The sequence below is a fragment of the Lipophrys pholis genome (genome assembly GCF_963383615.2).
Source record: "Lipophrys pholis genome assembly, chromosome: 19".
In the NCBI taxonomy this organism is placed as follows: domain Eukaryota; kingdom Metazoa; phylum Chordata; class Actinopteri; order Blenniiformes; family Blenniidae; genus Lipophrys; species Lipophrys pholis.
The window spans coordinates 9,802,433-9,828,815 of NC_137647.1; the positions used below are offsets into that span (position 1 = coordinate 9,802,433).

At 41.7% G+C, this 26,383-nt stretch overlaps 1 protein-coding gene across 1 annotated transcript in view; it reads left to right on the plus strand.

Annotated features, from left to right (window-relative positions):
* Window positions 1-26,383, plus strand: part of coro7 (coronin 7) — a 95,427-nt gene that overhangs the window by 2,591 nt on the left and 66,453 nt on the right. Inside the window, exons 3-7 of the mRNA XM_080487826.1 lie at window positions 5-85; window positions 182-252; window positions 996-1,182; window positions 2,289-2,365; window positions 7,034-7,084. Coding sequence (XP_080343952.1) covers window positions 5-85; window positions 182-252; window positions 996-1,182; window positions 2,289-2,365; window positions 7,034-7,084 — 467 coding nt within the window. The remainder of the gene's footprint in view (window positions 1-4; window positions 86-181; window positions 253-995; window positions 1,183-2,288; window positions 2,366-7,033; window positions 7,085-26,383) is intronic.

Genomic DNA, 26,383 nt, shown 5'->3' on the forward strand with positions numbered 1-26,383 from the left:
GCAGGAGGGGGCATGCTGGGCCTGTCTTCAGTCAAACCTGGTTCAGATGGCCAATGTGCAGTCACCCACATTTCCTGCCATTCCGGTACGTTCTTTCATACTGAATCTTAAATGTTATGGGGTATCCAGATGCTGTTGAGTCTCATTCTTGGAGCAAATGTTTTTCCATTCCCTCTTTCAGATCTGGTGACTGATATGGACTTTTCTCCCTTTGATGAAAGTCTCCTGGTCACATGCTCGGCAGATGAAACGGTAAGTTATTTCACAAGCTTCTTCTGGCTTGTTCATTCATTACTATGTGTTTGATTCTTATTTTTAAAAAATACAATATGACCATTCTCAGTTTTTAGTTATTACAACCTTTTTAAAGATTCCCTCCGCTCAGCACATTGTCCTCAGCCACAGGTGTCCCTGGGTACCACAATATGCTGACTGTGAGTCTGCATCTTCAAACTCAGCTGCTCGGTTCACCTCACAAACCTTTTACAAACACAGTCAACCACCACCACACTCGCATGCGCTGAAGAGATCTTCAGTGTCCCAACATCTGCAAAGCAATTTTCCCGTTTTGTCTTTTGCCAGGAAGCAAATTCTTTTACCAGCTTGATTGTGCTGACTATGAAAGGAAATGATGACTCCAGCAATGTGTTTTTACTGACTGAACTCTTTAACAGACCATGTATTTTTATGTGGCTTGTCAGCATCAAATAGAAATACAATCCTTAGGTCAGATGCCACATTATTTATTGTTGCCTCCAATGGTGTGTGAATGTGTGTGTGTGTGTGAATGGGTGAATGTGATGAACTATTTAAAGCGCCTTGGGGCTGCTCACGCAGCTGATAGGCGCTATATAAGTGAAGTCCATTTACCATGAATTTTTAGAATTAAAGAAGAAAAATGGAAAAAAAACAAACAAACACTGTGTAGCCTGTAATGAATTCCAAAATGTCAAAAAAGAAACCACTCTTGATATAATTCCCTCCTGTGTGTGCAGGTGAAGCTATGGCGTCTGTGCGATCCGGAGCTGGAGCAGCCCGGCACTCCAGAGCTGACCTTGCGTCCGGGCCAGGGCGGGCTGGAGCTGGTCCACTTCCATCCCACCTCCTCTGGCCTGCTGGCTGTCGGCACCGCAAAGTCTCCTCTGATTTGGGACGCCAGCTCCCAGGATGCGCCACTCGCAGGTAACTACAGCTGGTAAACGTGACAAACACACACCAGGCTTTAGGTTGAATTTTTGTACGTCACAAAAAAACCTTGTCTTTGTTGCTCATTGTGTGCCGTCTTATACATGTAACATTTTGGTCTCTGTCGGTTAGCTTTCAGTTTTCGGTCATGCCATGTTTTGTTTCTGTGTGTAACATAATTTATTTAATTGGAGTGGAATGAAGTGGTTTTCTTGCTCTTTTTTTTTTTGTTTTCGTTGGAGACTGTCTGACTGACACTGCCTACGTTTTACAGCCCTGTGGCTCTGTCTAAGTGCCGGAGCAGCAGAGGTAATGTTTTGGTTTGCAGTCCTGGTCCCAGTCTCCCCAGACTGGCCTCAGGATATAGTCACTATCCTCTGGCCGTACCCCTCCCACTCCCACTCCCACTCCCACCAACACTGCGCTCCTCCTTCTCCATCCCATGACAACAGCTGGCCTGGCTGCTGCTGCTGCTGCTCACTGCTGAACCGACTTTTCATGAGCTTTACTCCCACACCATCTTTGATTGGCCTCATTCGTAGTTCCCTTTTTCTTTTTCTTCTTTTTTTTTAAACACATGTTTAATGAGATATGAACTTTAGCTCTGTATTTAAATGAGCGTGTTTGGTACTTGTTTTTCGGTATAATTTGAGCAGAATTCACATCAATGTGTGTCTGTCTTGACAGGAGCACCCTTCATCTTTGTTTCATCTGTTTGATGTCATGGTGAAAGTGAACAAATCAGCGGCGCTGTGCTCACTTATGGCACTGCGGCCTTACATCTTTTATGCGCATAGCATCCCACATTTTCCTAAATTGTAGGAGGATTTGGTCAAATTTATTTCGTGTGACTCATTCACACTTACATTATTGTGCTCTTTTAACATTGTGTGCTTGACATACAGCTTCTTTTCTTCCCCTGCATCTTCCTTGAGTGACCTCTGATTGTATGCTTTTGTTGTGTCATTTTTTATTTATTTTTTCAATGTTCATTCATGTTTCTATCATTTAGTACTCTTTGTAAGTGTTTTGGTTCCCCCATTTAATGTAAACAATGATTTTCTCTCTCTGATATCTGTATATGACGGTTTATGTGTCTGCAGTCTTGGAGCCACATGGTGACCAGTTACAAAGTTTAAGCTGGAAACGGGATGGCTCCCTGCTTGCTACCTCGTGCAAGGTGAGGATGACTACCATTGCACCAAAGTGGACGCAATCTATTTTACCCACCTTACAAAATGCATGACTCCAGAGTTTATTGGTGTAGTTGCAGTTTGTCGCCACTAGATGTCGTCAGTCCCTCACAGACAGCACTGGAGCCATTTGTCAAAGTTGATTTCATCAGTATCAGCAGAAGTGATGTTTATAAAACAGGGTGGGTTTCACATTACACAACACATTAGGAATTAATACACTGTTCTTAAGGGGGGGATGGAAAAAACACGGAAGCCCTGATGACACAAGATGGGATTGTTCGTGTTTTGTGGTAATACTGATACCTTTTTGGGTTGGAAACTGCATTTTCTTGCCAGCTAAGGACATGATAATACCACAGGCCTGTCCACGGCCTTTGTTTTGAGTCCAGTCTTCAGCAGTGACCCCTCTTCCTAAGTACAAATCCTACAATGGGCCTTTGCAAGCACACATCTTTTTAAAGAAAGTTTGTCTTCTGAGGAACCTAAAACCAGCTCACTTTCAGTCTGTGCTGTTGTGTTTTGTAAATCAAATATGATGCGGTGAAAAAAAGAAAATCTATGAATGAATGTATGATCATATGTTTTCAGATATGCTGGTAATGTAGGAGGAGGAAGGATGAAGGCGGAATTGTATTACGTTTAGGTGGGCATCTTTAATATATAAAGCACTTGGTGAGTTAAGGGTTTATTCATAGTCAAGATAAGTTTTGCTCCATTCACAGTGCCACTCTGTGTTCTTTTAGGCGAGATAGCCCTCTCCTTATGGTACTAGGTTTTCAAAATCAATACACTATTTTAAAGAAGTCAGTGAAATTGATGACAAAAACCTGGGAAACGATGGAGATCACACAATAAAACTCGCCGTCTTGACTTAGCTTGACTTCACAGTTCAAACAAAACTCCAAAAATGAGGATCCAGAGCAATTTCAATGGTTTGGTGGTCCAGGGGAAGAAGCTGTGCATAATCCAGTAGGCTGATTGATGTGAAAATGTGGCGGATGAGCTTATTAAGCTTGAGACCAAATAACCTTTGGCATGTAAAAGTACCACATGTGCGTATTTCCCAGGTGTGATTGTCAGTTCAATTTCTAGTTTACCTTTGCTCTGACAAGTAACAAATTATTGCAGCCATCACAGGCTTTGTCCAAATCATGACATCAGCTTGACAGGATAATGACAGTCCTTGCCGGAGCTACCAATCCCACCCACCACTGGCCTCAGTGTAGCCTGAAAGAACAAGACACCTGAGAAGAACATTTGTGAAGGGGCTTCAAAATCAGAGGCCCAGAGTGGGGTGGGGTGGGGGGTGGGGGGTCTGAGGCTCTTGCCCTGTTGAGCTCTGGTGTCATTCAACCCAGAAGGCCTCTTTCAATCTTTCCAATTCAGCTTATTAAAGCAAATAGGGCCTGCCAACATGTGGGTCCAATCCCCAGCCCCCTTGTAAGGTAAACATTGGGGCGCAAGGCGAGGTTGAGGGGGAAGATGAAGGGAAGACTACCACCCCAAAGAGTAGGAATCACGACAGGCCTCATTTGGACCCGGGGAGATGTGTATTTATGACATATTTGGAGAAAGAAAGGCGGCATTCAACTTGGGGAACTGAAATCCACAGGTTGTGCGAGCAGAGATGGAGGAAAGTCTGTGTTTGTCTAATTGATGAACGAGGGCCGGCGGTATGCTGCCCAGAAATGAGGTGATACTGGATTTATGGTCAACGGTCCACCTTGGGTTTTTGAAAGCCGCATTGTAGCCGAGCGCTCTACTGTATTTCCCATTGTGTAAAAACAAACTGATTAAAGGATCCCACACTCTCAATCTGCCACTCACTACGGGCTTTGGCACTTGTAACCATGGGAGACTGGGAAGCTGGCAGCAGCATGTGCTTGATAAGTGGATTTAGAGAGAGAGAGAGAGGAAGAGGAAGAGGGAGCACCCCTGGGTGAAGATTCCCAGCATCCGTGTATGTTTGCTTAAATGTGAAAGTTGTGTGTGCTGCAGACTCACAGTGAAAACTCATTAACAGCTGCTTGAGAGTGAGACTCCATCCTTTGGATTAAACAGCAGCTGTCTCAGCACACACACACAAAGACAAACACACACACACACACACATGCACACACAGCTATCGGGGCCCTCCATCTGCGCATTTATGAGTTTAGGTGGTGTGTGTATTTAGATATGTTATTGTCATAGCCTGGAGAGAGTGTGTTTGCTTGTTTGATGGACACATCTATATGTGAGGAGCTCTTCGTCTGTGTGTTTGCACAACCAGATAGTTTCCTCTCGCATATGGTGTTTCGCTATAACCCTTTGAAGGACGTGGCCGTGAATGACTTTAATTTCCATTATGGATACAGTTAAGCTAATGTGTGTTTGCATAGCTGGTTAACAGAATTATACATTTTAAATTAGTTAATGGTGGAAGGTTGAGCATCTATCCATTCATGTAGTGATATTTTATAGTCCTGTTTATTTGTCCCAGCAAATATACAAATTATTAAGATGAGAAAAAGTTGCTTTTTCATGAAGTAAACTGAATATTAGTTTGCTATATGTACGTTTTGAAAGTTTCTTCCCACAATCTAACATATTTGAGGATGTCAGCTTGACATTTTTAAACCAGGTGGAGGATTGTTGGTGTATGTGCGTGTTTGTTTGTACATGTTCTTCCTGTATTGCTCTCTGAGCCTTCGGCTTAGTGGCGGGTCACAGAGGCCTGAAGACGTAGCTGTGGGGCATCATATTCGTGGGTGGGCTTCACCCACACACACACACACACACACAGACAAAATGAACTGACGTACGAGTTAAAAATCTCTTTTTTTTTAGTACACAACATTTAAAAATAGCAAATAGAAGCTTTGGTGCCAGAGAGGAGCAGGAAGAAAAGGAGCTGATGCTCTGACTGTGTTCTTCAACGTGTTTTTCATCTGCACAGCATGCCGCTGTCTGTCACTCAGCATGTGATGTTTGTATTCAAACTATGCACAGAAAGTTAAGGAAATGCATGTTTAGCTGAATATTTCTTTGTTGTAACAGCGCCTGTTGGCAGGAACTCTTATACCCTGTGAATGGCTTATCATTTATTGCGTGTTGGTGTCACATTTATAATGAGTATGGATTCCTAGGATGAATATCAGAGCTGAGTTTGTGTTTTTCACCCATCAAAAATTTGCCAGATCATCCCTGCTAATGCCAGGTTACATGTTGTTGGCTCCTATTTGTTGGATTGGATGATTTAAGTCTGAATAAACAAGGCGTCTTTGCAATTAAACAATTTCTTTAGTGCATGGTATAGGTTTCTGTATGCATGAATGTAGCGTGCAGCTCTTATGTGCAAAAGTCAACCTCCTGATTCCTCTTGACGTGCATACGTTTAAGTGTGGTATTGTTTAGCCTAAGTACTTATTGGTATTACCTTCTTTCGGCTCAGTGTATCAAGCTGCTGCTGCTGTGATCACAGTCACGCAGCAGTATTGAGTGACACGAATGCAGACACGCATGTCCCAGTCACAGCCTGATCCCATTAGACCCCCATTTCCTCTCAATCATGCAAGGGCTTCTCTGATTGGCTGCTTTGATTGATACCGAATGTGACTTTGGGCCGGCCAGGGTCAAGGCACACGAGGCCACGGCGAGGTCACTGGATTGCGCTTGCTAACGATGAATCAGTGTTGATCACGCTGATAAGTGAGCGAGCTTCAGACAGCTTGTGGTGCTGGTTATCTGATTTACACCGAGGTGGGGGGACTCCTCATTAATACTTTCAAGCTGCCGCCTTCATATTTTACTCATCTGGTAAATTTCTGTGGAAACTAAAGAGCTGCTTTAGGAGCCTTTGCTTCTTTCCCATTCGTTTCTGAGATGAGAGACTCGATTGTGACCACACTTCATGGGTTCCGAGTCCTAACCCTTTATTGGGAAAGTATTTATGACTGCTGCTTATTTTAATTCCTTGTAAATTGACGACAGTCATGTGTTGTTGTTTTGTCCTTTTGCGCTGGATGACTTCGCTACTGTCACACAGCACATAAGGTCTTATTTAGGATTTTGCAAATAAGATATTATATCACCATGCAGTGGTTCAAGAATTTTGCTCAGTGGTGAATAAAGTGATTCTGATTCTGGTTCTCAATCAATCATAAAGCACTTTTCACACCCAGAACGATTTAGCAAAAGTGCTTTATGTTTTGAAGACAGCCACGAACCGCCCCATATCTCCATCTCTCTGTAGTGAGAACGATAAGGAGAACAACATACTTGACAGTGTATTGTCAGTCTTCACAAAAATCCAGTTGGAAATCTGTTTCTAATATGATCATTATTTATTCGTAATGAATGGTTGAATATGCGTGGTTTTGCTCAGTTAGATTTTTTTTTATTTTTATGGAATAGTAATTATATTGTTTCACTCTTATTTGAAAGTTTTTATAACAACATTGATTGAAGTTTCTATTTCCAATCGTGGATATGAGAGCCCTTCACTGGATAGATCCTCAGCAATTCTCAACCATTATTGATACTCGACATGAGATGCTTTTATTAACTAATGAAAGTAGAACAAAAAAAACAAAACAAGCCGGCAACATTAACAGCATGTTTAAAACATGTGGATGGTCTTAATACAATGTCGTATCGTTCTCTTTCTCTAGGACAAGATGCTGCGAGTGTTTGATCCCCGAGCCCAGCTGACACCAGTTCAGGTGAGTCCCAAGTAAAGTCGGCACCACATGAGACCTGGAAGCTGCTCTCTGGTTGTTACACAATCAAAAGAAATATGATTTTTTTTTTCTTTTTATGACCAGCTTTATTGCTTTCATTCTTTTTAAAAAATCCAACCAAAAAATTTTAAAAAGTTGCGATATTTTTACAATGCGAGGGTTCACGATGGCTTAAAGCTGTAGAAAGGCATTAAAAGGTTGACACACTGAGAAGTCTTTACTAATTTCCACGACGTGTTCAAGCTGTAAAGAGAAACTGCATCTTGAGGTGGATTGTTCACGTGTGTGCCTTTAACCTCTAAAAGAAACCCAAACTATTTTGGGGTCTAAATCCCCTCAGTTTATGCAATCAGGGTTCTCCATCTAGAGCAACAAGCATGCACATCTGAGAGACAATTTCCACATAACCTAGCCTGACAGGTGACGGGGAGGAAGATCGTTATATCAATATATGAACTAGATAAGACTACTCTTTATTTATTTTTTGATAAATGGATTTTAAGCAGTTAACAAACTGAATACATGCCGTTGGTTATTTTCCCACGGCTTTATTCCCATCCATGTCACACTGGTTCAGAAATTGTCACGATGAGGAATTTGTGGCGCTGACAATGATCAACGTTTCCCGGTGTTGATCGACAGTCTTGTCTTCTACCTCAGTGTCTTTGACCTGAGTGACTTACTGGTTCTATTTACTGTTTTATAGAAATATTTCGTTTACAAGCTGTAAATATTTGCCTTTTAGTGAGTCTTGTTTCATAGATCCAAGATGAAAACCTCAGAAGATTCATGGATGTAGTAAAAGAGGACATGGAGATTGGTGTAGCAGTCGAGGAGGCAGGGAATAGGGCAAGAAGGAGAGAAATGGTTCAATGTTGCTTTTAAAGGTAACAGCTGAAAGATGAAGGAACAAAAGTCTGTAGCTTCTTTTACTTACTGGTACATAAAAATAGGCCAGAGTAGATCCAGGCCTTTTCAAAATTTGGTTTCTGTGATTTTGGGTGCATATCGGGGTTCAGACGGCAGCTTTCACACATCCAAAAATAGACTGCACCAGATTCAGTGAGAACCAAATCAAACCTGCCAAGGGTAAACACAGATTAAGAAACGAGCAAATAGGCTGCAATGCATCCGACCTTCAAAACAGAAGGGAGAAAAAATAATTTGTGAGTTATTACCTTCTTGATATTTCTTGTCAAAAAGAAAAAAAAAAACCATAGCTCACCTCCCTTCAAAATGACTTCAATGTTATGAAATACAATGAAAGAAGCTGTGTTAAATGTGTTGATATTAATCTTGAGCGCTTGCTACGGGTACGCTCAGTGATTCATTCACTAATCATTTTTGGGATGTTCTGCACATGATGGCATCTCTGCTCCCTCCTTCCCACAGGGTAACCATGACACACTAAACTAGAGTGATCTTCACAATTTGCACCGCTACTGTTTGTTTTCTCTTCCTATTACGTTTGACGGACACCTCTCTCTCGTGACAACACGCCTGTTTCCACTGGCGCTAATGAGGAAACTCCGCAGTTGCGCGTTCATGCTTCAAAATCGAAGGATAAAGAAAGTGAACATCATGAGAGAAGCAAATATTCTCACACGTTTCAGTCACGGACCTCCCAGCATGTTTTAATTACCACGGTGTTTGGCTTGCTTCATGGTCTTTCTCTTTTGTAAATATAAGAAATCCTGCAAAAACAGTACATGCTGAAGCAGATTAAATATTAGATCACGGAAATACCTGGAAGGCATATCGCAACCTGCATGGCTGCATATTTGTGTTAATGTACTGCTGCGCATGTATAGGCCCTTGTATCTGTGTAGAGTGGGTGTTTTGCTTTATGAGTTTTGAAACTGAGAGCGCCATGAAAAGCGGTATTGTTTCAGAATGCATGAGAAGCCAGAGGAGGAAAGGATACATGTGGATTATTTCTCTCTGTGGCACACGCAGGACTGTATGACCTCACATGACAGAGTTGTGTGAGCGCAGCGCGTGTGAGTCTGTTTGCCTAAGTAACATGAACTGGGTGAGCCGGCTCCTCTTCAGCCTCAGAACGCCAGTTGTTTACATCAGGTTTGTAACTATTAACGTCATTTCAGCGCATCTCAATGAAGTTTCCTCCTTTTCCAGCAGCTCCAAGCACAGATTTCCAACAGAGCTATAAATGGCCCTACAAAGGCAATTCTAGGTCATAACAGAAGACTTGTCATCGTCTAAGTAGAATTGAACCGAAGCCGCGTGTAAATGACTCTGTGGAGCAGAAGGTTCCCATTCGTTTAGATTGAATCAGTGCTGGTTAGTCTGTCTGTCTCTGTGTCTCCAGTAGAAGACCAGTGGTTTGTGATAGCTGGAATAGATCAGCCAAATATTAGGTATTTTTAATTTAATGTGATGGATTGCACGACCAAGGACAATAGACGCCAAAAGCAGAGAAAATAATCCTTCCATTTATCAATAAACCTCCACTAATGTCCATCAGTCATGTTTCCACTGAACAAAATGTGTTTATTTAATTCACAAATTTCGTTTTTAATGCTAAAATCTGGTGCCTATGATATGCACAGTGCGACTCAACACGTCAGCTGTGGACTTTTTTGAAATTAATTACTTTTAATGTGACGAATGCAACTTAAAACTCGCTAGCGTTCACCTACATATTTATTTTCACCTTAAGACTGAACTGGTTGAAAAGACAATTTTGGAAGAAGCGTTTTCCAGATTTCTCATTCTGGAGCCACAAAACTTTTTATCCAACATTTTCCTTCGCATTCTCAATTCAGATTTGACCAGATGAAGCCGAGTAATGGTTACATAAATTACTTCTGTACATAACTGTACATCAATTCATATTCTGTTATCACTTGATCGAACTGACCATAGCTGTCACTCAATACGTGAAAATTAGAGTGTAGCGACTAAATATAGCTTTTATTTAATTTACTGGGTAACTATAATAAAAGTTAATGTCAGTAATTAGTTTTACACTTGTTTATGCATTTCCTTCTGATTCTTTGTCTTCCTTTATGCAAGCGTCAAGCTTTGAATTAAGGTAAAGGTCACACCAGGGCTTATAGGAGCCTCTTCTGCCTCTGAAGCTGTCGCTTCAAAAAGATATCTGTGGTGTTTAATGAAATACAATTCTTACACGAGTGGCACTTAAACTCAAGAGAAGTTTTTGTTGAAAACATGTCTGGGTAAAGGTAACTCAAGCGATCTGAGTTACCTTGGACTACATAATGAAATGAAACATAAACTCGGCATCACCTGTATGTGGTGACTTTCTGCTGCATTGATTAGGGGCTCGTAAGAAACAAAAGGGCATGCGGGAGACGGTGAGAAAACGAGGGAACATCAGAAAGCAACGTATTTGTTACAGACTTGATGACGGCAGGAGGCACAGATGACAAGCTTCTCGGTCCACTGCCAGAGATCCTGAAGGAAGGTAAAGAAGGACTCCCAGCAGTATAAACCTATAGCAGCTAAACTAGAACACAACTGGGGCTGCTTCGTCTAACAGGAAGGTTTTTAGGCTTATAAAAGTAGAGACTGTGTTCCCTCCCTGAAACCAGTAGCAGGTTCCACAAGAGGAGAGCCTAATAATTGAAAACTCGCAGAAGCTCCGTCAAAGCCACCGCCTTGAAGACAAAGTGTTCTAATGTGATCATATAGGACCGTCGTCTCTTTAACGGCAGTCAGTTTGAATCAGACCAGAAACTACATGTTGTCAAGATTTTACAGCGCTTTTTATTTCTCGACACATCCTAATATGTGGACAAAGGAACACTTCAGGGTCAAGTCAAGCGTAGGCCATGAAGAGTTTTGTTCCTGTTCCCACATCTGGCAGTGGTGTAAAAAGTTGTGCAAGTTGCAGAAACACCTTAATTTTCTTGCGTCTGTTTGTGATTTTCTTGGCTGTGTGCAAACAACTGCAAGTTGATAAATTTGGATGTATTTTTACAAGCTGAAGTCATGCACCTCACGTTCCCCTGAGCTGGGGTAAAGCTCCAATGTTATCCGTTCGTCCTGTTTCCACTCATGGAAGCCTCCTCGAGTGGGGCTGGCTCATCCTTGTGGCAAGCGCTAAAGTGGGTTCTCCTCCGGCCAGGTGGGGTAAATTTAGGCCCTAATTACAGCTCTGCTCCTGCTGTATTTATAGGAAATAAGACTGCGCAGGGTAATTGAGGTCTTGGATAGAACAAGCAGTATACGCTGCTTCTGTAATCAGTGTGGATGTGTACGTGTGTGCACGCGCGCACACGCTGTTGTATTTTGGTAGTTGGCACAACCGTATAGGGAGACCATGCAAACTCCCTATAGAAAGGCTTCGAAACCCAGCTCGGGCTCAAACTGGGGACAGTCTTACTGTGAGGCCACGGCACCACTGTGCAGCCCTCCATTAAACCCTTGTGGATATATATGCATTTGTTTTTTTTTTCCCCCCCGTGCAAATATAAATTGCATATTGTGTAAAAATGTTGAGTCAAGTACCAACACATTTTTTTTTAATTTAAGCGTTTTTCTAATTCCTGGTTCTGTCCACCCTGCTGTGACGTCCCCATACTGGCCTCTTGTTTTCGGATGGGTTTCTTTCACGTCTCTGTATAGCTCGGCCTCCGCCCTGACTTCCTGTACCGAGCAGCAGGACTCCTGAGACTCGGCGCTCGTGGAAAACATTCACATACTGACCTGATCCTAATGGGACACGTGCCTTTGTGGGCAAGTTTGTCTCCTCTCCACTCTCCGGGTGTATTGCTTCTTCTGATCTATCCCCGATGTCCATGTATTTGCTGAGTGTGTGGTTCTGCATGTGAGTGTGTGTGCCTGAGTGTGTACCATGTGTGTTTCAAATTACAGTGCTGAAAATACCCCTCATAGTTTTGGGCCCGTGCTGGCCATAGAGCTGTCGATCTGTGGTCACTGCTAGAGGAGGGAGACAGGAAAAGGGAATAGTTTGCTGGACTTGGGGGCCAGATTCCTCTTTTTGAGCCCAAACTTGTGCTGCTGAGGGTGAAATTAGAGAGGACCATGGGCTGGAATGGGTTTGGATTTGAAGAGGGAACGTTGGGCAGGGCCAAGGCAAAGCACAGTGGTTTTAGTCCTATACCATCTTTTATGTCCTGCTATAAATTACACAGACTAAACTCCCTGGTAGGTGTTCGTTTCCCTTCTCTCCACTCTCGCGTTTCTCATTTCAGGCATAATAAACGGCTTTTTGTCTTATCTCTGTGTCTTTGCCTTCTTATAATTGGAAAAGTGTGTGTTTGGGAAGTGGGGGAGTGACTGTGTATATGTGTTTATGCTCCGAATTCCCATTAGTGTGTGTGTGTGTGTGTGTGTGTGTGTGTGTGTGTGTGTGTGTGTGTGTGTGTGTGTGTGTGTGTGTGTGTGTGTGTGTGTGTGTGTGTGTGTGTGTGTGTGTGTGTGTGTGTGTGTGTGTGTGTGTGTGTGTGTGTGTGTGTGTGTGTGTGTGTGTGTGTGTGTGTGTGTGTGTGTGTGTGTGTGTGTGTGTGTGTGTGTGTGTGTGTGTGTGTGTGTGTGTGTGTGTGTGTGTGTGTGTGTGTGCACACTCTGGCAGGCAGCACAATGAAGCTCTTTGACTGAGCACTTTAGTTTGCATCACTGATGGGAACCCAGACGGACGTTAGTGAGGCAAAAAATATTTAGAAATGATGTGAAATGGATTGAGCTGGTTTTGCTGTTTATGATTCGGCATCTGGCTGGTTGATTGTGACAAATTAGAATAACACACCTAAAAAATCTTTTTAATGTTTTTATGCATATGTATGAAAATATTTTATAATATATTCAAATCTGCTTGTGTGTTAACAAATGAAATTCTACAGAAAAGAATATAATGTGAGCAGAAGATGACACGATGTAGTTGAAGGAAATCTACAGCGACAAATTTGTCGTTAAATGAAAAGGATTATGCTTTGCTCTGCTGCACGTCACACAAATGCTTGCTCCTTCTATGTGGCACCATTTAAAAGTTTCTGTTCATTCTTTTTTAACGCGTTTCTTTTCCATCATGTTAATGTTATTAACAATATTCAGGCTTTCCTCAGAATAACATCTGAGCTGAAGCCATCAATACACTCTTGAGTCCCAGGTTGTAGACGCCCCAGCTCGGTGACTCATTTGTGCTTTGCAGTTTAAAAAAAAAAAAAGTAACACAAAAATGTGCACCAGAAGTTGAGAAATACCTTCCTCACTCTCAAAAATGCTCAGCATTCAGCTTTACCAATAAATGATTTCTTCTCGCAGAGGGTCCGCGCTTGCCAGAGACTGAAATTGTGATACTTTCGGCAGAAAAGAAGCTTGTTTAGAGGCTGGAGAATGTCTAATACTAACACCACAGGGATGCTGAGTCAACATTGTGAAATATAAAGAACAGGAGCTTATTCCAGGAATATGTCACAGGCTTACTCAATGCTGAACTACAAATTCCAGCTGCATGATTTAACCCCCAACTGAGCCCAAAAAAATGCCCCTTTGTTTTGAAACTATTTGCCGACAGCAGTGCCAGTCTTCTAATGGGGGCTGTAATGAGACAATTAGTCCAATTGGGTTGGTTAGATTTAATTGGCCGTCCAATGTGCTATTAAACACAGCTTTTCTTCTCTAAATATGTGCTGAACATTACATTCTCTCTGAAACTTAAACATGTCATAGTAGGAAACTTACTGTTTACTCACCTGCAGCATCATAACATTGCATCATAAACCTCTTAGTGTGTGACAACATAATGCACACGCTTTATCTACATTTTGAATTATAACAGATTTTTACAAATATCTTGAGTCAAAACTAGGAGCACTCAAACTGTACCAAAAAATAAACCTTAACAGGTACTGTAAAGGTTGGGGAAACTTGCAAATATACTTTACTAAATCAAGATTATTGGTTACAAAATTGAGATTAATTAGTGTAAATAACTTTCGCTGATGAGAGAAAAAGTTTTCCGAACAGACAGTGACTGTACTGACATAATCCTGGTGACCTTTGACCCTGTCCCAGTCCAGAAGGTACCAGAACTTTAACTCCCAAGAACTAGATACAGAAATCACTGCCGTGCAGAGTTACTCTGTTCTTGTCTTTTTCTCTATCAAACCTTGTCGGGTTCAGGACCTGGTAGTAGGCAGCGGTTAACTCAGCCCAGATGTTGTGCCCCCCCCCCCCCCCCCCTTTTTTTTTTTCTACCGTCCTTTTTTTCTTCTCTCCCCGTGTTACTGGCTTCATGCCTGCTGCCAGTTTTGGTTACTTTCAGAAAATCTGGCAAACCTGTAAAGGCCCTTATGCTAATGTGGTGTTTTTGGCAAATTCGAACTGCTCAGCAAAACGGTGGCATGAAATCTGAATATTGTTTTCCCTGCAATCAGTCTCAATTAAAGCTGATCTCTCAGTGCCTCGTTTTTTTACAACTTGGAGTAAGTCCTGGGCTTTTCTTTATGAGCTGAGCGATAATGCCAGCCTGTGTTCGACTTGATGACTCCTTTTGAATTATATTTTGCGCTACTGGCTGTAAAATAAATGGGACAACTTCTTAAAGGTTTTTCAGTCTGGTTACTTTAGTAGTTGTGAATTGGAAGGACGACGTTAAAAGTCGGAAGAAGTTTCAGCTGCTTAAATTAATTTTGTGCTTGCGCGTGTGTTTGTGGGTGTGTGCTCGCTCTGGTGGTGATGATTAGATATTTGTCTGGAGGAAAGGGACGAGAGTGGGCGCCAGCTGGCAGGATTGAAGCCTGTTGCTCACATGTGCGTGTTGTTTGTGAGACGGGGGGGGGGGGCCTCATCAGCACGTTGGCTGCACCGGGACGCTTTATTTCCTAACCAATTAAGGCCCAGCGCTCACATGTGCTTCACACCTGCAGCCCCAGAAAATGGATGATGATGATGAGCGATGACTATTAATGAGAAGTGGAAAGATGAGGGGTGATTGTTACTTGTTCAACGATTTAAATGCTCAGTGACAACACTTGTCTTAAGATGGTTCTCTATCCTAATAGAAAACAGAAATCGTCATTCATATTAGTCATTTCAGAGCTTTCCGGGCTCTCATTTTATCTCTGTTTAAGGTTTTATTGAACTTTTGGCTTCCGCTGACCTCCACATCGCTTGTGTAATCTCTCTCTTTTCTGGGTTTTATTTAAGCCTGGCCAAATTCTTGCGCTCCTCGAGGTATTACCAGCGAATCAAGCCAAGTGTCGGTGCTTTTACAAGTACGACCGCAGAGTGTGCTTTGGTTTCTTCTTGATATATTTCTACCCTGTGTGTTTCCATAATTGTCACTCAATTTTAAGTGTGTAGTTTTGTGGGTGCACTTTGCTGTTTGCATGTGAATTGCATGGATCATTTTACATCACTAACTGTGGCTACATGGAAAATGTGTAATCGGATCAAATGTGGAAATATTGTTGTGTGAAAACTTTCTAATCTGACTGGATTGACCCGATCCGAGTGGTCCTGGAGAGCTCCTGACCTGCAGTGTTGGAGAAAATATGATCAGGTCGTAGGGCATGGTTTAATCTTCAGATGTGCGATATTAGTTTCAACATAATGTGCTTGTCCATACTTGATGTTTGATGGCGATCAGATCACATTTAATTTTGTATGTTGTATGGAGTTTGCGATGGCATTGCTACGCTCGAAAGTCCTGGTGGAACTTTATTAGTTTCAGACACTTTTTAGATATATCAAAACTGGTATTTGTTCTACAAGCTTTCCAAAAAACTATTTACTTTTACATTGTTCTTCTACTGCAGTGAAGCAGTCAAATACCATTAAGCAGTTTTCCAAAATTTGATTAATGATTATATTGTTGGGAAATATTTTTTTTGTGATTATAGAATTCCAATGTAATTATGTAATTACATAAGTGTAATTATATAATTGACAAAATAACACTGGAAATCAAAAACAACAGATTTTTGTCAGCATCCAAAAGACACATTGTGTGTGACTTGAGTCATGGAGGATTGTGTAATATTCCTTTTAATATTATCATATTGTATCATCTGAATTAACTGAAAGTAAACTGTAAATGAGCTCACTGTGATGTCATCCCTTGTGACTCAATGTTGTAGTTTATGTGTGTTTTAAAGTGTGTTTGGAGCTGACGTGATACTGTTGGGGCAGCGTGATCGTCTGATCCTGAATGCTGTTGAACACAAAAAACTGAGGTTGTGCTGAGAATACCCTCATGCTGTGCCTCCTATGGACTACCCTTTATAGGAAAGCTCCACCGCTATGAGAATGGGACACAGGTGTACATACCTGCACGTGTGCTGAATGTTTTTCTTCTCTGAGGTCGGAGAGAAACAGAGCTCCGTTTTTCTAACATTACACATTCTCAACGGGGGAACTTGTTGAGAGTGAGAGGCCCTGAAATCTGGCTCGCACATGTCTTATAAATACAATATCCTTTTCCAACAAAAGCCGACTTAGATCATCTTTTACTAATTGGACGTCTTAAGACAACGGGTTCTGCTGTAATTTGCGGTTACATGCTACAGCTACGTGCAAGATCTCCTGGAGCTGTCGAGTGGAGTGTTGGGGTGAAGTTGGTGTTGAAAGAGGACGCCATGTGGGAATTCTCGAAGGCGCTACACGAGCGAAGGCTCCAGATTGCGTTGTTTGTTAGCATATTGAAGATGAAGTAATTAATCAAGCTGTCTCTCGGCTGGTCAACATGCAGTCTGCAGGTGTCGGGACATGTGAAATACAATCCAGTGTTGAAAAGATAAAAGTATCATTAGTAGCATCGAGTCCTCAGCTCATTGTCCCTTCAGGCAAACACCTGCTGGTGTAATTATAATCCCATTACGCGTGTTTTTCTTCTTTTCATTGTTTAGTTATTCTTTAGCATGAAAAATTACCTAATTCAATGAAAATGATACAGGAAATTATGAATTTGACATTTTAATTATCGCAGAAAAATGACAGAAAATAAGAGTTTTGTAAAGGGGGGGGGGATTTACTCAAAAGTGACTTGGGCATGAAAATGCACAGATGTGCCTCCCGGCTGAATCTTACTCCTGCTTCTGCACAGATGCGCTTGGGTACTTTGAAGACTTAGAAGCCTCTATGATGTGGTTTTAGGTCGGGAGGAAGGCCAGCCAACTCTATCTGTCACAGCTATAAATGACAGCAGACCCTGGAGGGCTGGGTCAGGCTGCACGCCCTCCCTCCAAAGAGCCCCCTCCATAGCCCCCCGTTACCGAATCATCTCTTTTTGTGGATCAGATCCAGCTTGAGGTTTCTCATCGGTCGTGGGTGTGAGGAGTTCCTGCTATCGTCAGCCGCATCATTTTTCGCTCTGTCATTAGTGTCCTGTCCTGCTTCATGGATTTCTGCTTGGATATGAAGGACCAACAAGCCACTAAGTGTATCTCAAGAATATTCATTGCTGGAAACCGGACCGTAATAACCGTCAAGAAACCCTGGAGATCACCAGACATGCCCTTGAAATCTCCTCCGGCTGGCGAGTGCTTCTTTTGGACTTGAGAGCAAATTGGGGGAATTTATTGGTTCCGTTAATCATGTTTAGTTCCCAGAACCGGCGAACTGAACGCCATTCTCATCCAAGACCAGCGTCTGTAACCTTGGGTAGTTTCTCAGAAAGAAGGACTCCCGCCAACCGGCACGGTGCCACTGGTGCCTCTCTGCTTGCAATGTGGTACAAATTGGGTCCAATCCGTTGTCTTCCAGGTCCCAGAAATGAGTGACCACAGACCAAACCGACATTGTTGGCTAGATTTCTGGCTGTAGCTTCAGAGCCAAATTAACACTACATCTCAGTAATCAGTCAGTCTCTAACTTCAGTGTTTCACTTAGATCAACAGTCGGACTCGTTGAGGTTGCCGAGACCAAAAATCACAATGCGAGTGACATTTACTATGTGCAAGGCCCAACTTTGAAAAACAATTAAAGTTTTGTAAAACGTCTGATGAGACGTTGATGCAAGTATGACTTTGCCAAAATATGCACCGCGGTATTTGAGGATCATTTGCTTTCCCGCAAGGCCATTTTTACTCCGATAATTAAATTTTCCTTGTTTCTTGATGTTTTGATTGTATGTTTAAGTCAGATATATCGGTTTTGTTTTGACAGATGGTCTTTCATTTTCTGCAGTTATTCAGAATAAGTACAACTGTTTTATATACAAGTCATTGCTTGGTCTGTCTGAGTGCTTACTGGATTATTAAGATAACGTGCGTCTCCTAATTTAAGTCAATCCAACTTTATTTATATAAGGCCAACAGTCATCTCAAGGCACTTTTACAGAGGAAAACCCAACAATTCCACTTGAGCAAGCACAGGTGATGGTGGAAAGTGAAACACTTCTCTTTAACAGGATGAACCTTGCAGAACCCGACTCGGAGGTGGTGACTTTCTGCTGTCCTGGTTGGGGGGGTGGGGATAGAAGGTGATAAAAGTAGAAAACGGACAGCAAAAAGCAACAAACGGATTGGTATAAATCCACTCTGCAGATATGATGGGGGGCAGGAGGCTCAGACCAAGAGCTTCCACATCAGAGAGAGAGAGAGAATTAAAATATAGGATCTTTGCAATCATGGTTACAACAATAAACAATGATGTTCAAAGAATTGCATGGTATGAGGAATCATGTATTTTTTTTTTAATGAAAGTCAGTATTCAGCAATATCTCACATTTAATTCCAGTATCCTGCCGTATAGTTTGTCTGTGATTTTGCTCTCAGATGCAGAATAGTTTATATGTGCAGATAAGCACAGTACAAAATTCAAACATGGTTAGATGATGATATACAATAAAGAAAATGTTCTTTTTCACCAGGTCTGAAAATGTCTTAAATGCTGATGAAGGAATGGAACTCTCATTTGAAAGTATTAGTAACTGGTGTAGGTATGGCGTTGTCTCTGTTTGAGGGGGGCAGTCATGGAATTTCCCCACATTGAATTCTTAGATTATCTTGTTCTGTTACTCTCTTCACCCTCTTGCTATATATTTCTTTATTTTCTCCCTTTTTGGCTCTTCTTCAGTGTCCAAACAGGAACTGGAACCCTCTCATTTTTTTTTTTTTAAGGAGTTGAATCATTCCATGAGCCAAAGCTTTTCCTGCTCTCCTAAGATAGACGGCGACATCTTCGTGGCAGACAGACAGTTGGCGGTGATCAGTTTTATGGAAGCTTCTCATGGTGCACTCACTGAATAAGCATCCTGTCCTCTCATTCAGATATGTAGCTATTAAAGAATATAATTCATTATTGACCAGTGTGTAGAGTTAGAGTTAGATATGCAACTTCTCCAGAGCTACTCTAAAGACCAAAAAAAGGTTTCTCAAGGGCTTATGGTTTCAGCTTCTTCAATGAAGACAGATTGTTGCTTTTCTAATAATATATTAGCTTCACTGCGACCCGATCTGTTATGATTTCATTTTTTTTTACTGTGCAAAATTTATGCTTACATGACAGCGTTGCACCTGCCTCCTTAAAACGACATCCTGAATATATGATATGCATGTAGTATGTGTTGAGTGTGTGGGATGAAGTGGAGGAAATTCCCTTCTGATCCTGAAAAGACTGATGTGCCCTGTCTAGCAGTGCAATGTTTCCCTTCTCTTTATTATTAATTTCCTATTTTCCAGCCATCTATGTGTCATATCTTAAGATCCTTGCCTTTATTCCCATCAAGGCTTTAAAAAAAAAAAAAAAAAAGAGAAGGGGATAAGAAAAAGTCAAAACAACTGGCCCACAGAAAAGCTGTCTGGATATTCCATTTGAGCAGGATACTATATTTAACTGGGGAACGGTCCAGTCTGTAGACCTTCCTCGGGGGGCTTCAGATCTTGCGTGGTGTCTGAAGAGTAGAGCTGGCCTCCGAACTGCGCTCATTGTCCCGTTGGCTCGTATCTCCGTTAGTTTTGACTCCACGGTGCTTTTCATTTGCTGACACAAAGGAAACGAGACATGGGAAAGAATGACTCTGAGCAAAGCAGATAGGATGATGATAGTAACAGTTGGTTCGGTGAATCAATCAAAGCTTTACCGAGCTGGAAATGTAATCTAAAACGTTACTTATCAATGCTATTTTGCACTGCACCTAACCCTAACACTTCATATATACAGAATATAATACTTTTATGGCTTGCATATATACGTTTTATCTAATGTAGATCTTAATTTCAACCGATAAACACGAGCATGAGCAATTAATTTTGTGCCAAATCAACTTCAATAGCAATCCAATGTGCCTGGGGCCAATGATTTTCAGATTTTTTTGGAGTGAATATAATCTTGCAAGTGAAAAATGTTTTAATATTGCACTTTATTTAACACAAGATGTATGGCAGAAGGGTCATTCCTTAGATCCCTGCTTATACAGCCGCGCCAGAGGCTTGAATCTGTGCTGTCATTCCCTTTGATTACCCTCCATGTCCAGCTCCTGACCTTTGCACATTCATTTTCATCTTCAGGACGGGAGAAGGGAGCGGAGGGAAAGAGAAGTATGGGGAAAAATAAGAGAAGTGGGGTTTGCGGCTTCTGGACTTTTCTGAGAAATGAACGAAATGTAATATGTTTCCCATTAATGGAGGAAAAGTAGCAGTCGGCAGCAAAGGAAGTCAAAGCATGAAATGGCTGGCTTGGTTTTTTTCATCTTCCAACCTTCTCTTTTCTTTCTTCACACCCCCCCATATGCTGTAGAAATGTCTGTTGAGTCACAGTTAGACTGAAAACAGTGAATCCTGACTGAGAATCACAACCTAAATGGGCCATGAACACAGCACAGGATGGAGAAAACCTCGTAATTGGTGAGAAGACTAATCAGCCATAGATGAAACGGCAGAGACGGAGTCTGTTTCGGGGCCTGATGAAAGCTTCGCTGCAGAGTTATTGATTAGAGGAGGTGAAATTAGGGAAAAGAATGATGTCGCTTTGGGGCGAGTGGAGACACGGTGGGAGGAGAAAATGAAGAACAGGTTGAGGAAACGAGTCTCTGCTGCCGGCGCTTTACGTGTCATTGCAAGGGTTTGGTGAATATGAAAAACTAATGAGGAGTGACAAGGTAATGAGTGTGCAACAAAGATGTTGCCAGTAACATCTAGTTACCGTTTCCAATGTCCAGTTTTGGTTTTCAGTTTAATGTTCACCAAAACGTTGAACTCTTCCCTGAGAGTTTTAATTTTGGAACAAACAAAGGAAGTTGTGGCTTTTCCGTTCTTGTTACTCTCCCAAACTGTGAAATGTCATATGGCATTTTCTTTAAATTGAGAAATAATTCAACAATAACTTGTAGAAATGTAGCAATCGTATTCTCCAATTGGAGTCACAAGCATGTTTGAACAATAAAAAAAAAACAGACATTATCTGACTGAGAGATCTCACCGCAGTATTCTAGGAGTAAATTAAGTTGTGAAAATAAATACTCCATCTTGAAGCGCTCATGAAGCACACTCATTGTTAAAAACATCCTCCCCCATTGAGCTGAAACACAGGACGGAGAGAATGAAGGCCAGAGAGCGAGCCGGCGAAAGAGATAAAGATACAGAGATTGGGATAGTTCCCATATGTGCACGGAGACACCTGATATTAGTCCTGGTGGGCGAGTCAACAGTCTCTGTGAGTGACACAGATGTTCAGAAGTCAAATGGCTGCGGGAGGAGGACAGAAGGAAACGGACTCGTCCTAATTTGTTTATATTGAGCGAGGATTTTTAATAGACCCATAAAACCAGAATTGGCTAGGCTGCTGACGGGCCTTTTCCTGTTGTTACATCTTTGTCTGCAATCCAAGCGTTGCGTAAACCCTGTGCCTGATTTGTATTATCACGGCCATGTATTTATTGAGCATTTTCTCCACGTTGTATTTAAACGCACTTAATTCATAGCTTAAAAGTATTCCATGACATCCTCATGCTGACACCTGTGTTGATGATATTCTTTTCCCACATGGGATGTAATTTCCTCCACTTCCTTCACTTCATATACGGGTCTGTCATTCAAGCAGGTGTAACTGATTCCCCGCACTTCCTCAGCTCTCCTTTCTCCCGAGATTGGATCCTTCGTTCGGCAGCTAAGAAAAACATTTGTCTTTTTTTCCCCCTTCTTCTTCCCTCTGTCCTTTTCTCTTTTTCCCGCCCTGTTTTCATGTCCGTCATGATCGATTTGTAGCATGTCGGTAGGGTTTAGCTGTACGGAGGGAGCGGCGGGGGGGGCGCTTGAGGTGAATGGGATTTCAGTTAAATTTACGACCGCTGAGGAGAGATACTCTTTGGCAACATTTATATACACATTCACCAGGTCCAGATGTTGTGTCCTCTGGCTGCCCCGGGGTTTCAGTAGTAGCGCGGCTCTCCGACGGCTGTATTATGCTTCCTTAAGTTCAAACACTGTTTATTGGGGGAAAGTGACCGGAGGTCCAGCGCATAGCGCTAATCCTACATTGCATGCCGATGGATTTAGCCGCAAATTCCTGATGACATCTTCGTCAAAAGGTTCAAAGCTGCACGCGCCGTCGTGTCCGGGGTGAACGGTGACATCATGGGGGTGTGAACCACGGAGCAAGTGCGACTGTCTGCTCAGAGACTTTAGGCCCGTTTATTGGCCTTGTCTGCTTGGCTCAGGTTGTGCCGTGAAGGTCTGAGGGATGATGTAATGGCAAAATAAAATTTCAGTTCACCAAAAGGTGATATATGTGTATATATATATATATATATATTTTTTTTTTATCAATCCTCTGAATTTATATTTTTGTCCTTTTTACAGACGAGCCTTAAAAGAGGAAAGGGATTGGAAGGTTGTGCACAGTTTACGCAATAGGAAAACATCTCAAGCTTAACATTTTTTAAACGTGTTCATTCACTCACAAGAAGTCCAAACTACATTTCGACACAGGAAGTCATGGATGGATTGCACCTGATTTGGTGCAAGTCATTTTCAGACTAAGCCAATCATATCCTTATTAGCCCTGGATGGACTTTTAGTTCTTGATGATCATTTTAATCATTGTAGTTTGGCAGTAGGCTATCATAGAACATGAATGTGATTATTAACATTAATTATATTTTAAGCTGATTTCACAATTGCATTTTTGTTTTTTTTTAATGTTTTAAAGCTTAAAAGACTATGAGAATAATGGTTTTAACATACTGTCAGCTGTCAATTTCTCAGGGCTGTATTAGTTCTTTCAATGTGTCTGACGTATGCTTGTAACACTATTGTGAGACAGAAAAGCTGTGAATAATGAGGTCACTGTTTTGCTGCAAGCATAAAACTGTATGCTGTATTTCGGAGACACCAATAGAGATTGCAGGATCTGTATTCCTGTCTTCTTGTTCGATGCTGGAGGTGTTATATATTCAAGCCATTTTGCTTAAAGAGAATGTTGAACACAAATTTTCAAGATACAATACATTGGCAACAAGTTCATTTGTGGACAGTAAAATGTATGAGGTGTCAGTCTGAATCTTCTTCTGTTTACTTCGAGTACTTCGTGTTGGGCTAACTGAACACATGACACCCGAAAACCCCAGCGACAGATCAGCAGTGTAGCACATGATGCTGAAAAACGCTGATAACTCATGCAAGCAATTGGAACATAATTCGATTTTGTTTTGCTGTTGTATATGAATCACACACCACACATGGCTTCTAAAAGCACCACCAGTGTTGTTGCTACTAGACTTGCTCCTAGTTTGGTCAGAATACCACGCAATTGCCATGCCCCTGGAAGGAAATCAGCCAGCGGAGCGGATGATGAACAGCTCAGTGGCAATGAATTCTCTTTGCGTATGTTTATACCTCCAGCATCATTCCATTGCCGTTTCCTGATCTATTGCTTTTTTTTGTCAGCCTGAGTTTACTCTGGACCGTCCTCGTACATCTGGGTTATTTTTCAACTGACTCGCTCTCACAGAGTTATCAAGGCAAATATGGGCTCAGTTACCTGCATGAGGCATAGCAGCTGGCTGCAGGCTGAAGAATGATCCCCGGCTGCAGCTTAAGTGTTTATTAAATCCAGGACTTATTATCAACTCTGTCAGCGCGATGCTGATGTTGCTTTGGAAACATGTTGGAGCGTGGTCAGTAGAGTGTTTTGTAAACCCTCTTCGTGAATAGAGCTTTTTGGGAGTAAACCGGGAGCCTGAATACATCTGTACTACATACAGATTGTGTCAGATGAGATGCTGATATGAACAAAAACATATCATCCCAGAGAGAGCGAGAGGGAGACGGTAGTGGACGTGCACGTTTGATGTAAGCCTGTGCATCTGTAGCAATGTCTAAGTTGCTTCATAGCTGAAAAACAATAAATTTGGCTTGAAACACCGCTGTGGCCTACATGCCTGCATACAACTTACGGCGGGTGATTTATAGGTTTTTTTGGGAGCATTCCAGCACAGGAGTTTTGGCTTCAGGTTTACATTCAGTGGAAGAGTTGAATATTTTAAGTGGTAAAATTGCTTTACATTCAACCCACAGTTAGTGGGGACGATTTATGTCTCTATCATCTTTTTTTTTTTTTTTTTTTTTTCTTTCTGCCCTTTTTACAGTGAATGCAAATCGAGAAAGCCGGTAAAAGCAGCCAAGTGGAAATCAAGTCTGGCTCAGACTATAAAGCCTCTAAAGGGCAGAAATATAAATGGCATAGTTTGTCATTTTGCTATTTATCTTTCTATAGCAATTAAATAGTTTCGGATTTGACAGAGGCTCTGTGTTGTAATTATAGCTTTACATTTATGTCCAATATTGGACATAAGAATAAGTAGCGCTTTGTTTTTTTTTCGTTACTTAAATTCTTAAAAAAGCAGAACTAGCCAGTTATGTCTATAAAGATGCTTGTTATATTTACATATTCCAGCCAAATAATTCGTCAGTTGGTTACTTGCTGTCCAAACATACAAAGGTATTAACAGGTAGAAAATAGCCCACTGATTTGAAGACATAATCATCCAAAAACCGGAGCCTGTCTACTCAACAAGCTAAAACACAATTGAAGGATCCCCGTGGGTCAGGGAGTTAACTTTAACAATTCCATTTCACTGAAATAGATGAAACACGCAGCAGTTCTACTGGATAGTATGACCAGTCTTATCTGTTTTCCTCTCCTCTCAAGAAGAATGGTTTGGTGTGCCGGACCAAACGGATATCTAATTTCCCATTTAAATTCCATATATATTAAAGTAAATCTCACCTGGAGAGAAGTTGGTTGGAACAAGCAGAAGTAAAACACATGTTTAAGGTGAAATTCATATTACGTGACAATCTGCCTAGTGGATTATTATACCATCAAGCTGGAGGGACAGCAAGTGCGACTTCAGCATGGAGATGAAATGATACGGGGGAGAAGTTAGTCTTGATAGGGCCCACATGTGTCTTTCCTTCCCAGCACAATTGAGCAAAATTGGTCTTAAACTGGTTTTAATCGCTCTGTTTACCCCTATTTGTCCCTATTCGCCTTTTGACTCAGACATATTTGTGTTAGTAGGGGTTACACAATACCTTGTTATAGTCTAACCTCCACTGTGTTCATGTGGTGCGGCATGGCTGCTTAAATTCTTTGTTTGAATGGTTTCCCAACTGTGAAAATCAAATAATTACACACCGAAATGGCTGTAGAGTTGCTTAAATAAATAAATAAAACCCCACACAAACACAGAAAAGTCCTCAGGGTGACCATAAAAGAGATGCTTGCAGCCGGTCGAGAGGCCGACCGCTCCTTTGCCATGGAAACCTCACTGTTAACCCCAGTGTCTTGTGGGAAAACGTAGTGTATCTCTAGTGTTGTCACGCAGATACCAGAGTGCTCACAGACCGACTGTGAGTGTAAGGCATTCAAAGTCACTGTAAGTCAGATAAGCTCTAAACAGCAGGATTCTAGGCGATTTAAATCCCTGGTGACTTACCAAACTGCACTTTGAAGGATTTCTATACCCGTTTTTCTCCTTTTTTGTTCATAATTACAGTACATACTGTATAAAAGCAAGTTTTTCACCGATTACGAAGCAAATAAAATCCCACACGATTTCAAGATCCTTTCCATTTGTTTTCTTTTCAAAGACACTTGTTCCTCTCATCTCAATGCTCCTGGTTGTTTTTAGAATTTAGTTTTGACAGCATGTGTCACTTATATTATGAGACCACCCCTCAGTCCTCGCCTGTACGTGCTGTTTAGACCCATATTCCCTATGGAAACTGTAACAAAGTCTCAGCGCCATACAAACAGTGTTTGGTAGACTAAGCTGCACTCGGGGCAGAAGTCAGCTCGTCTGCTACATCAACAATAACAAGGACTCCT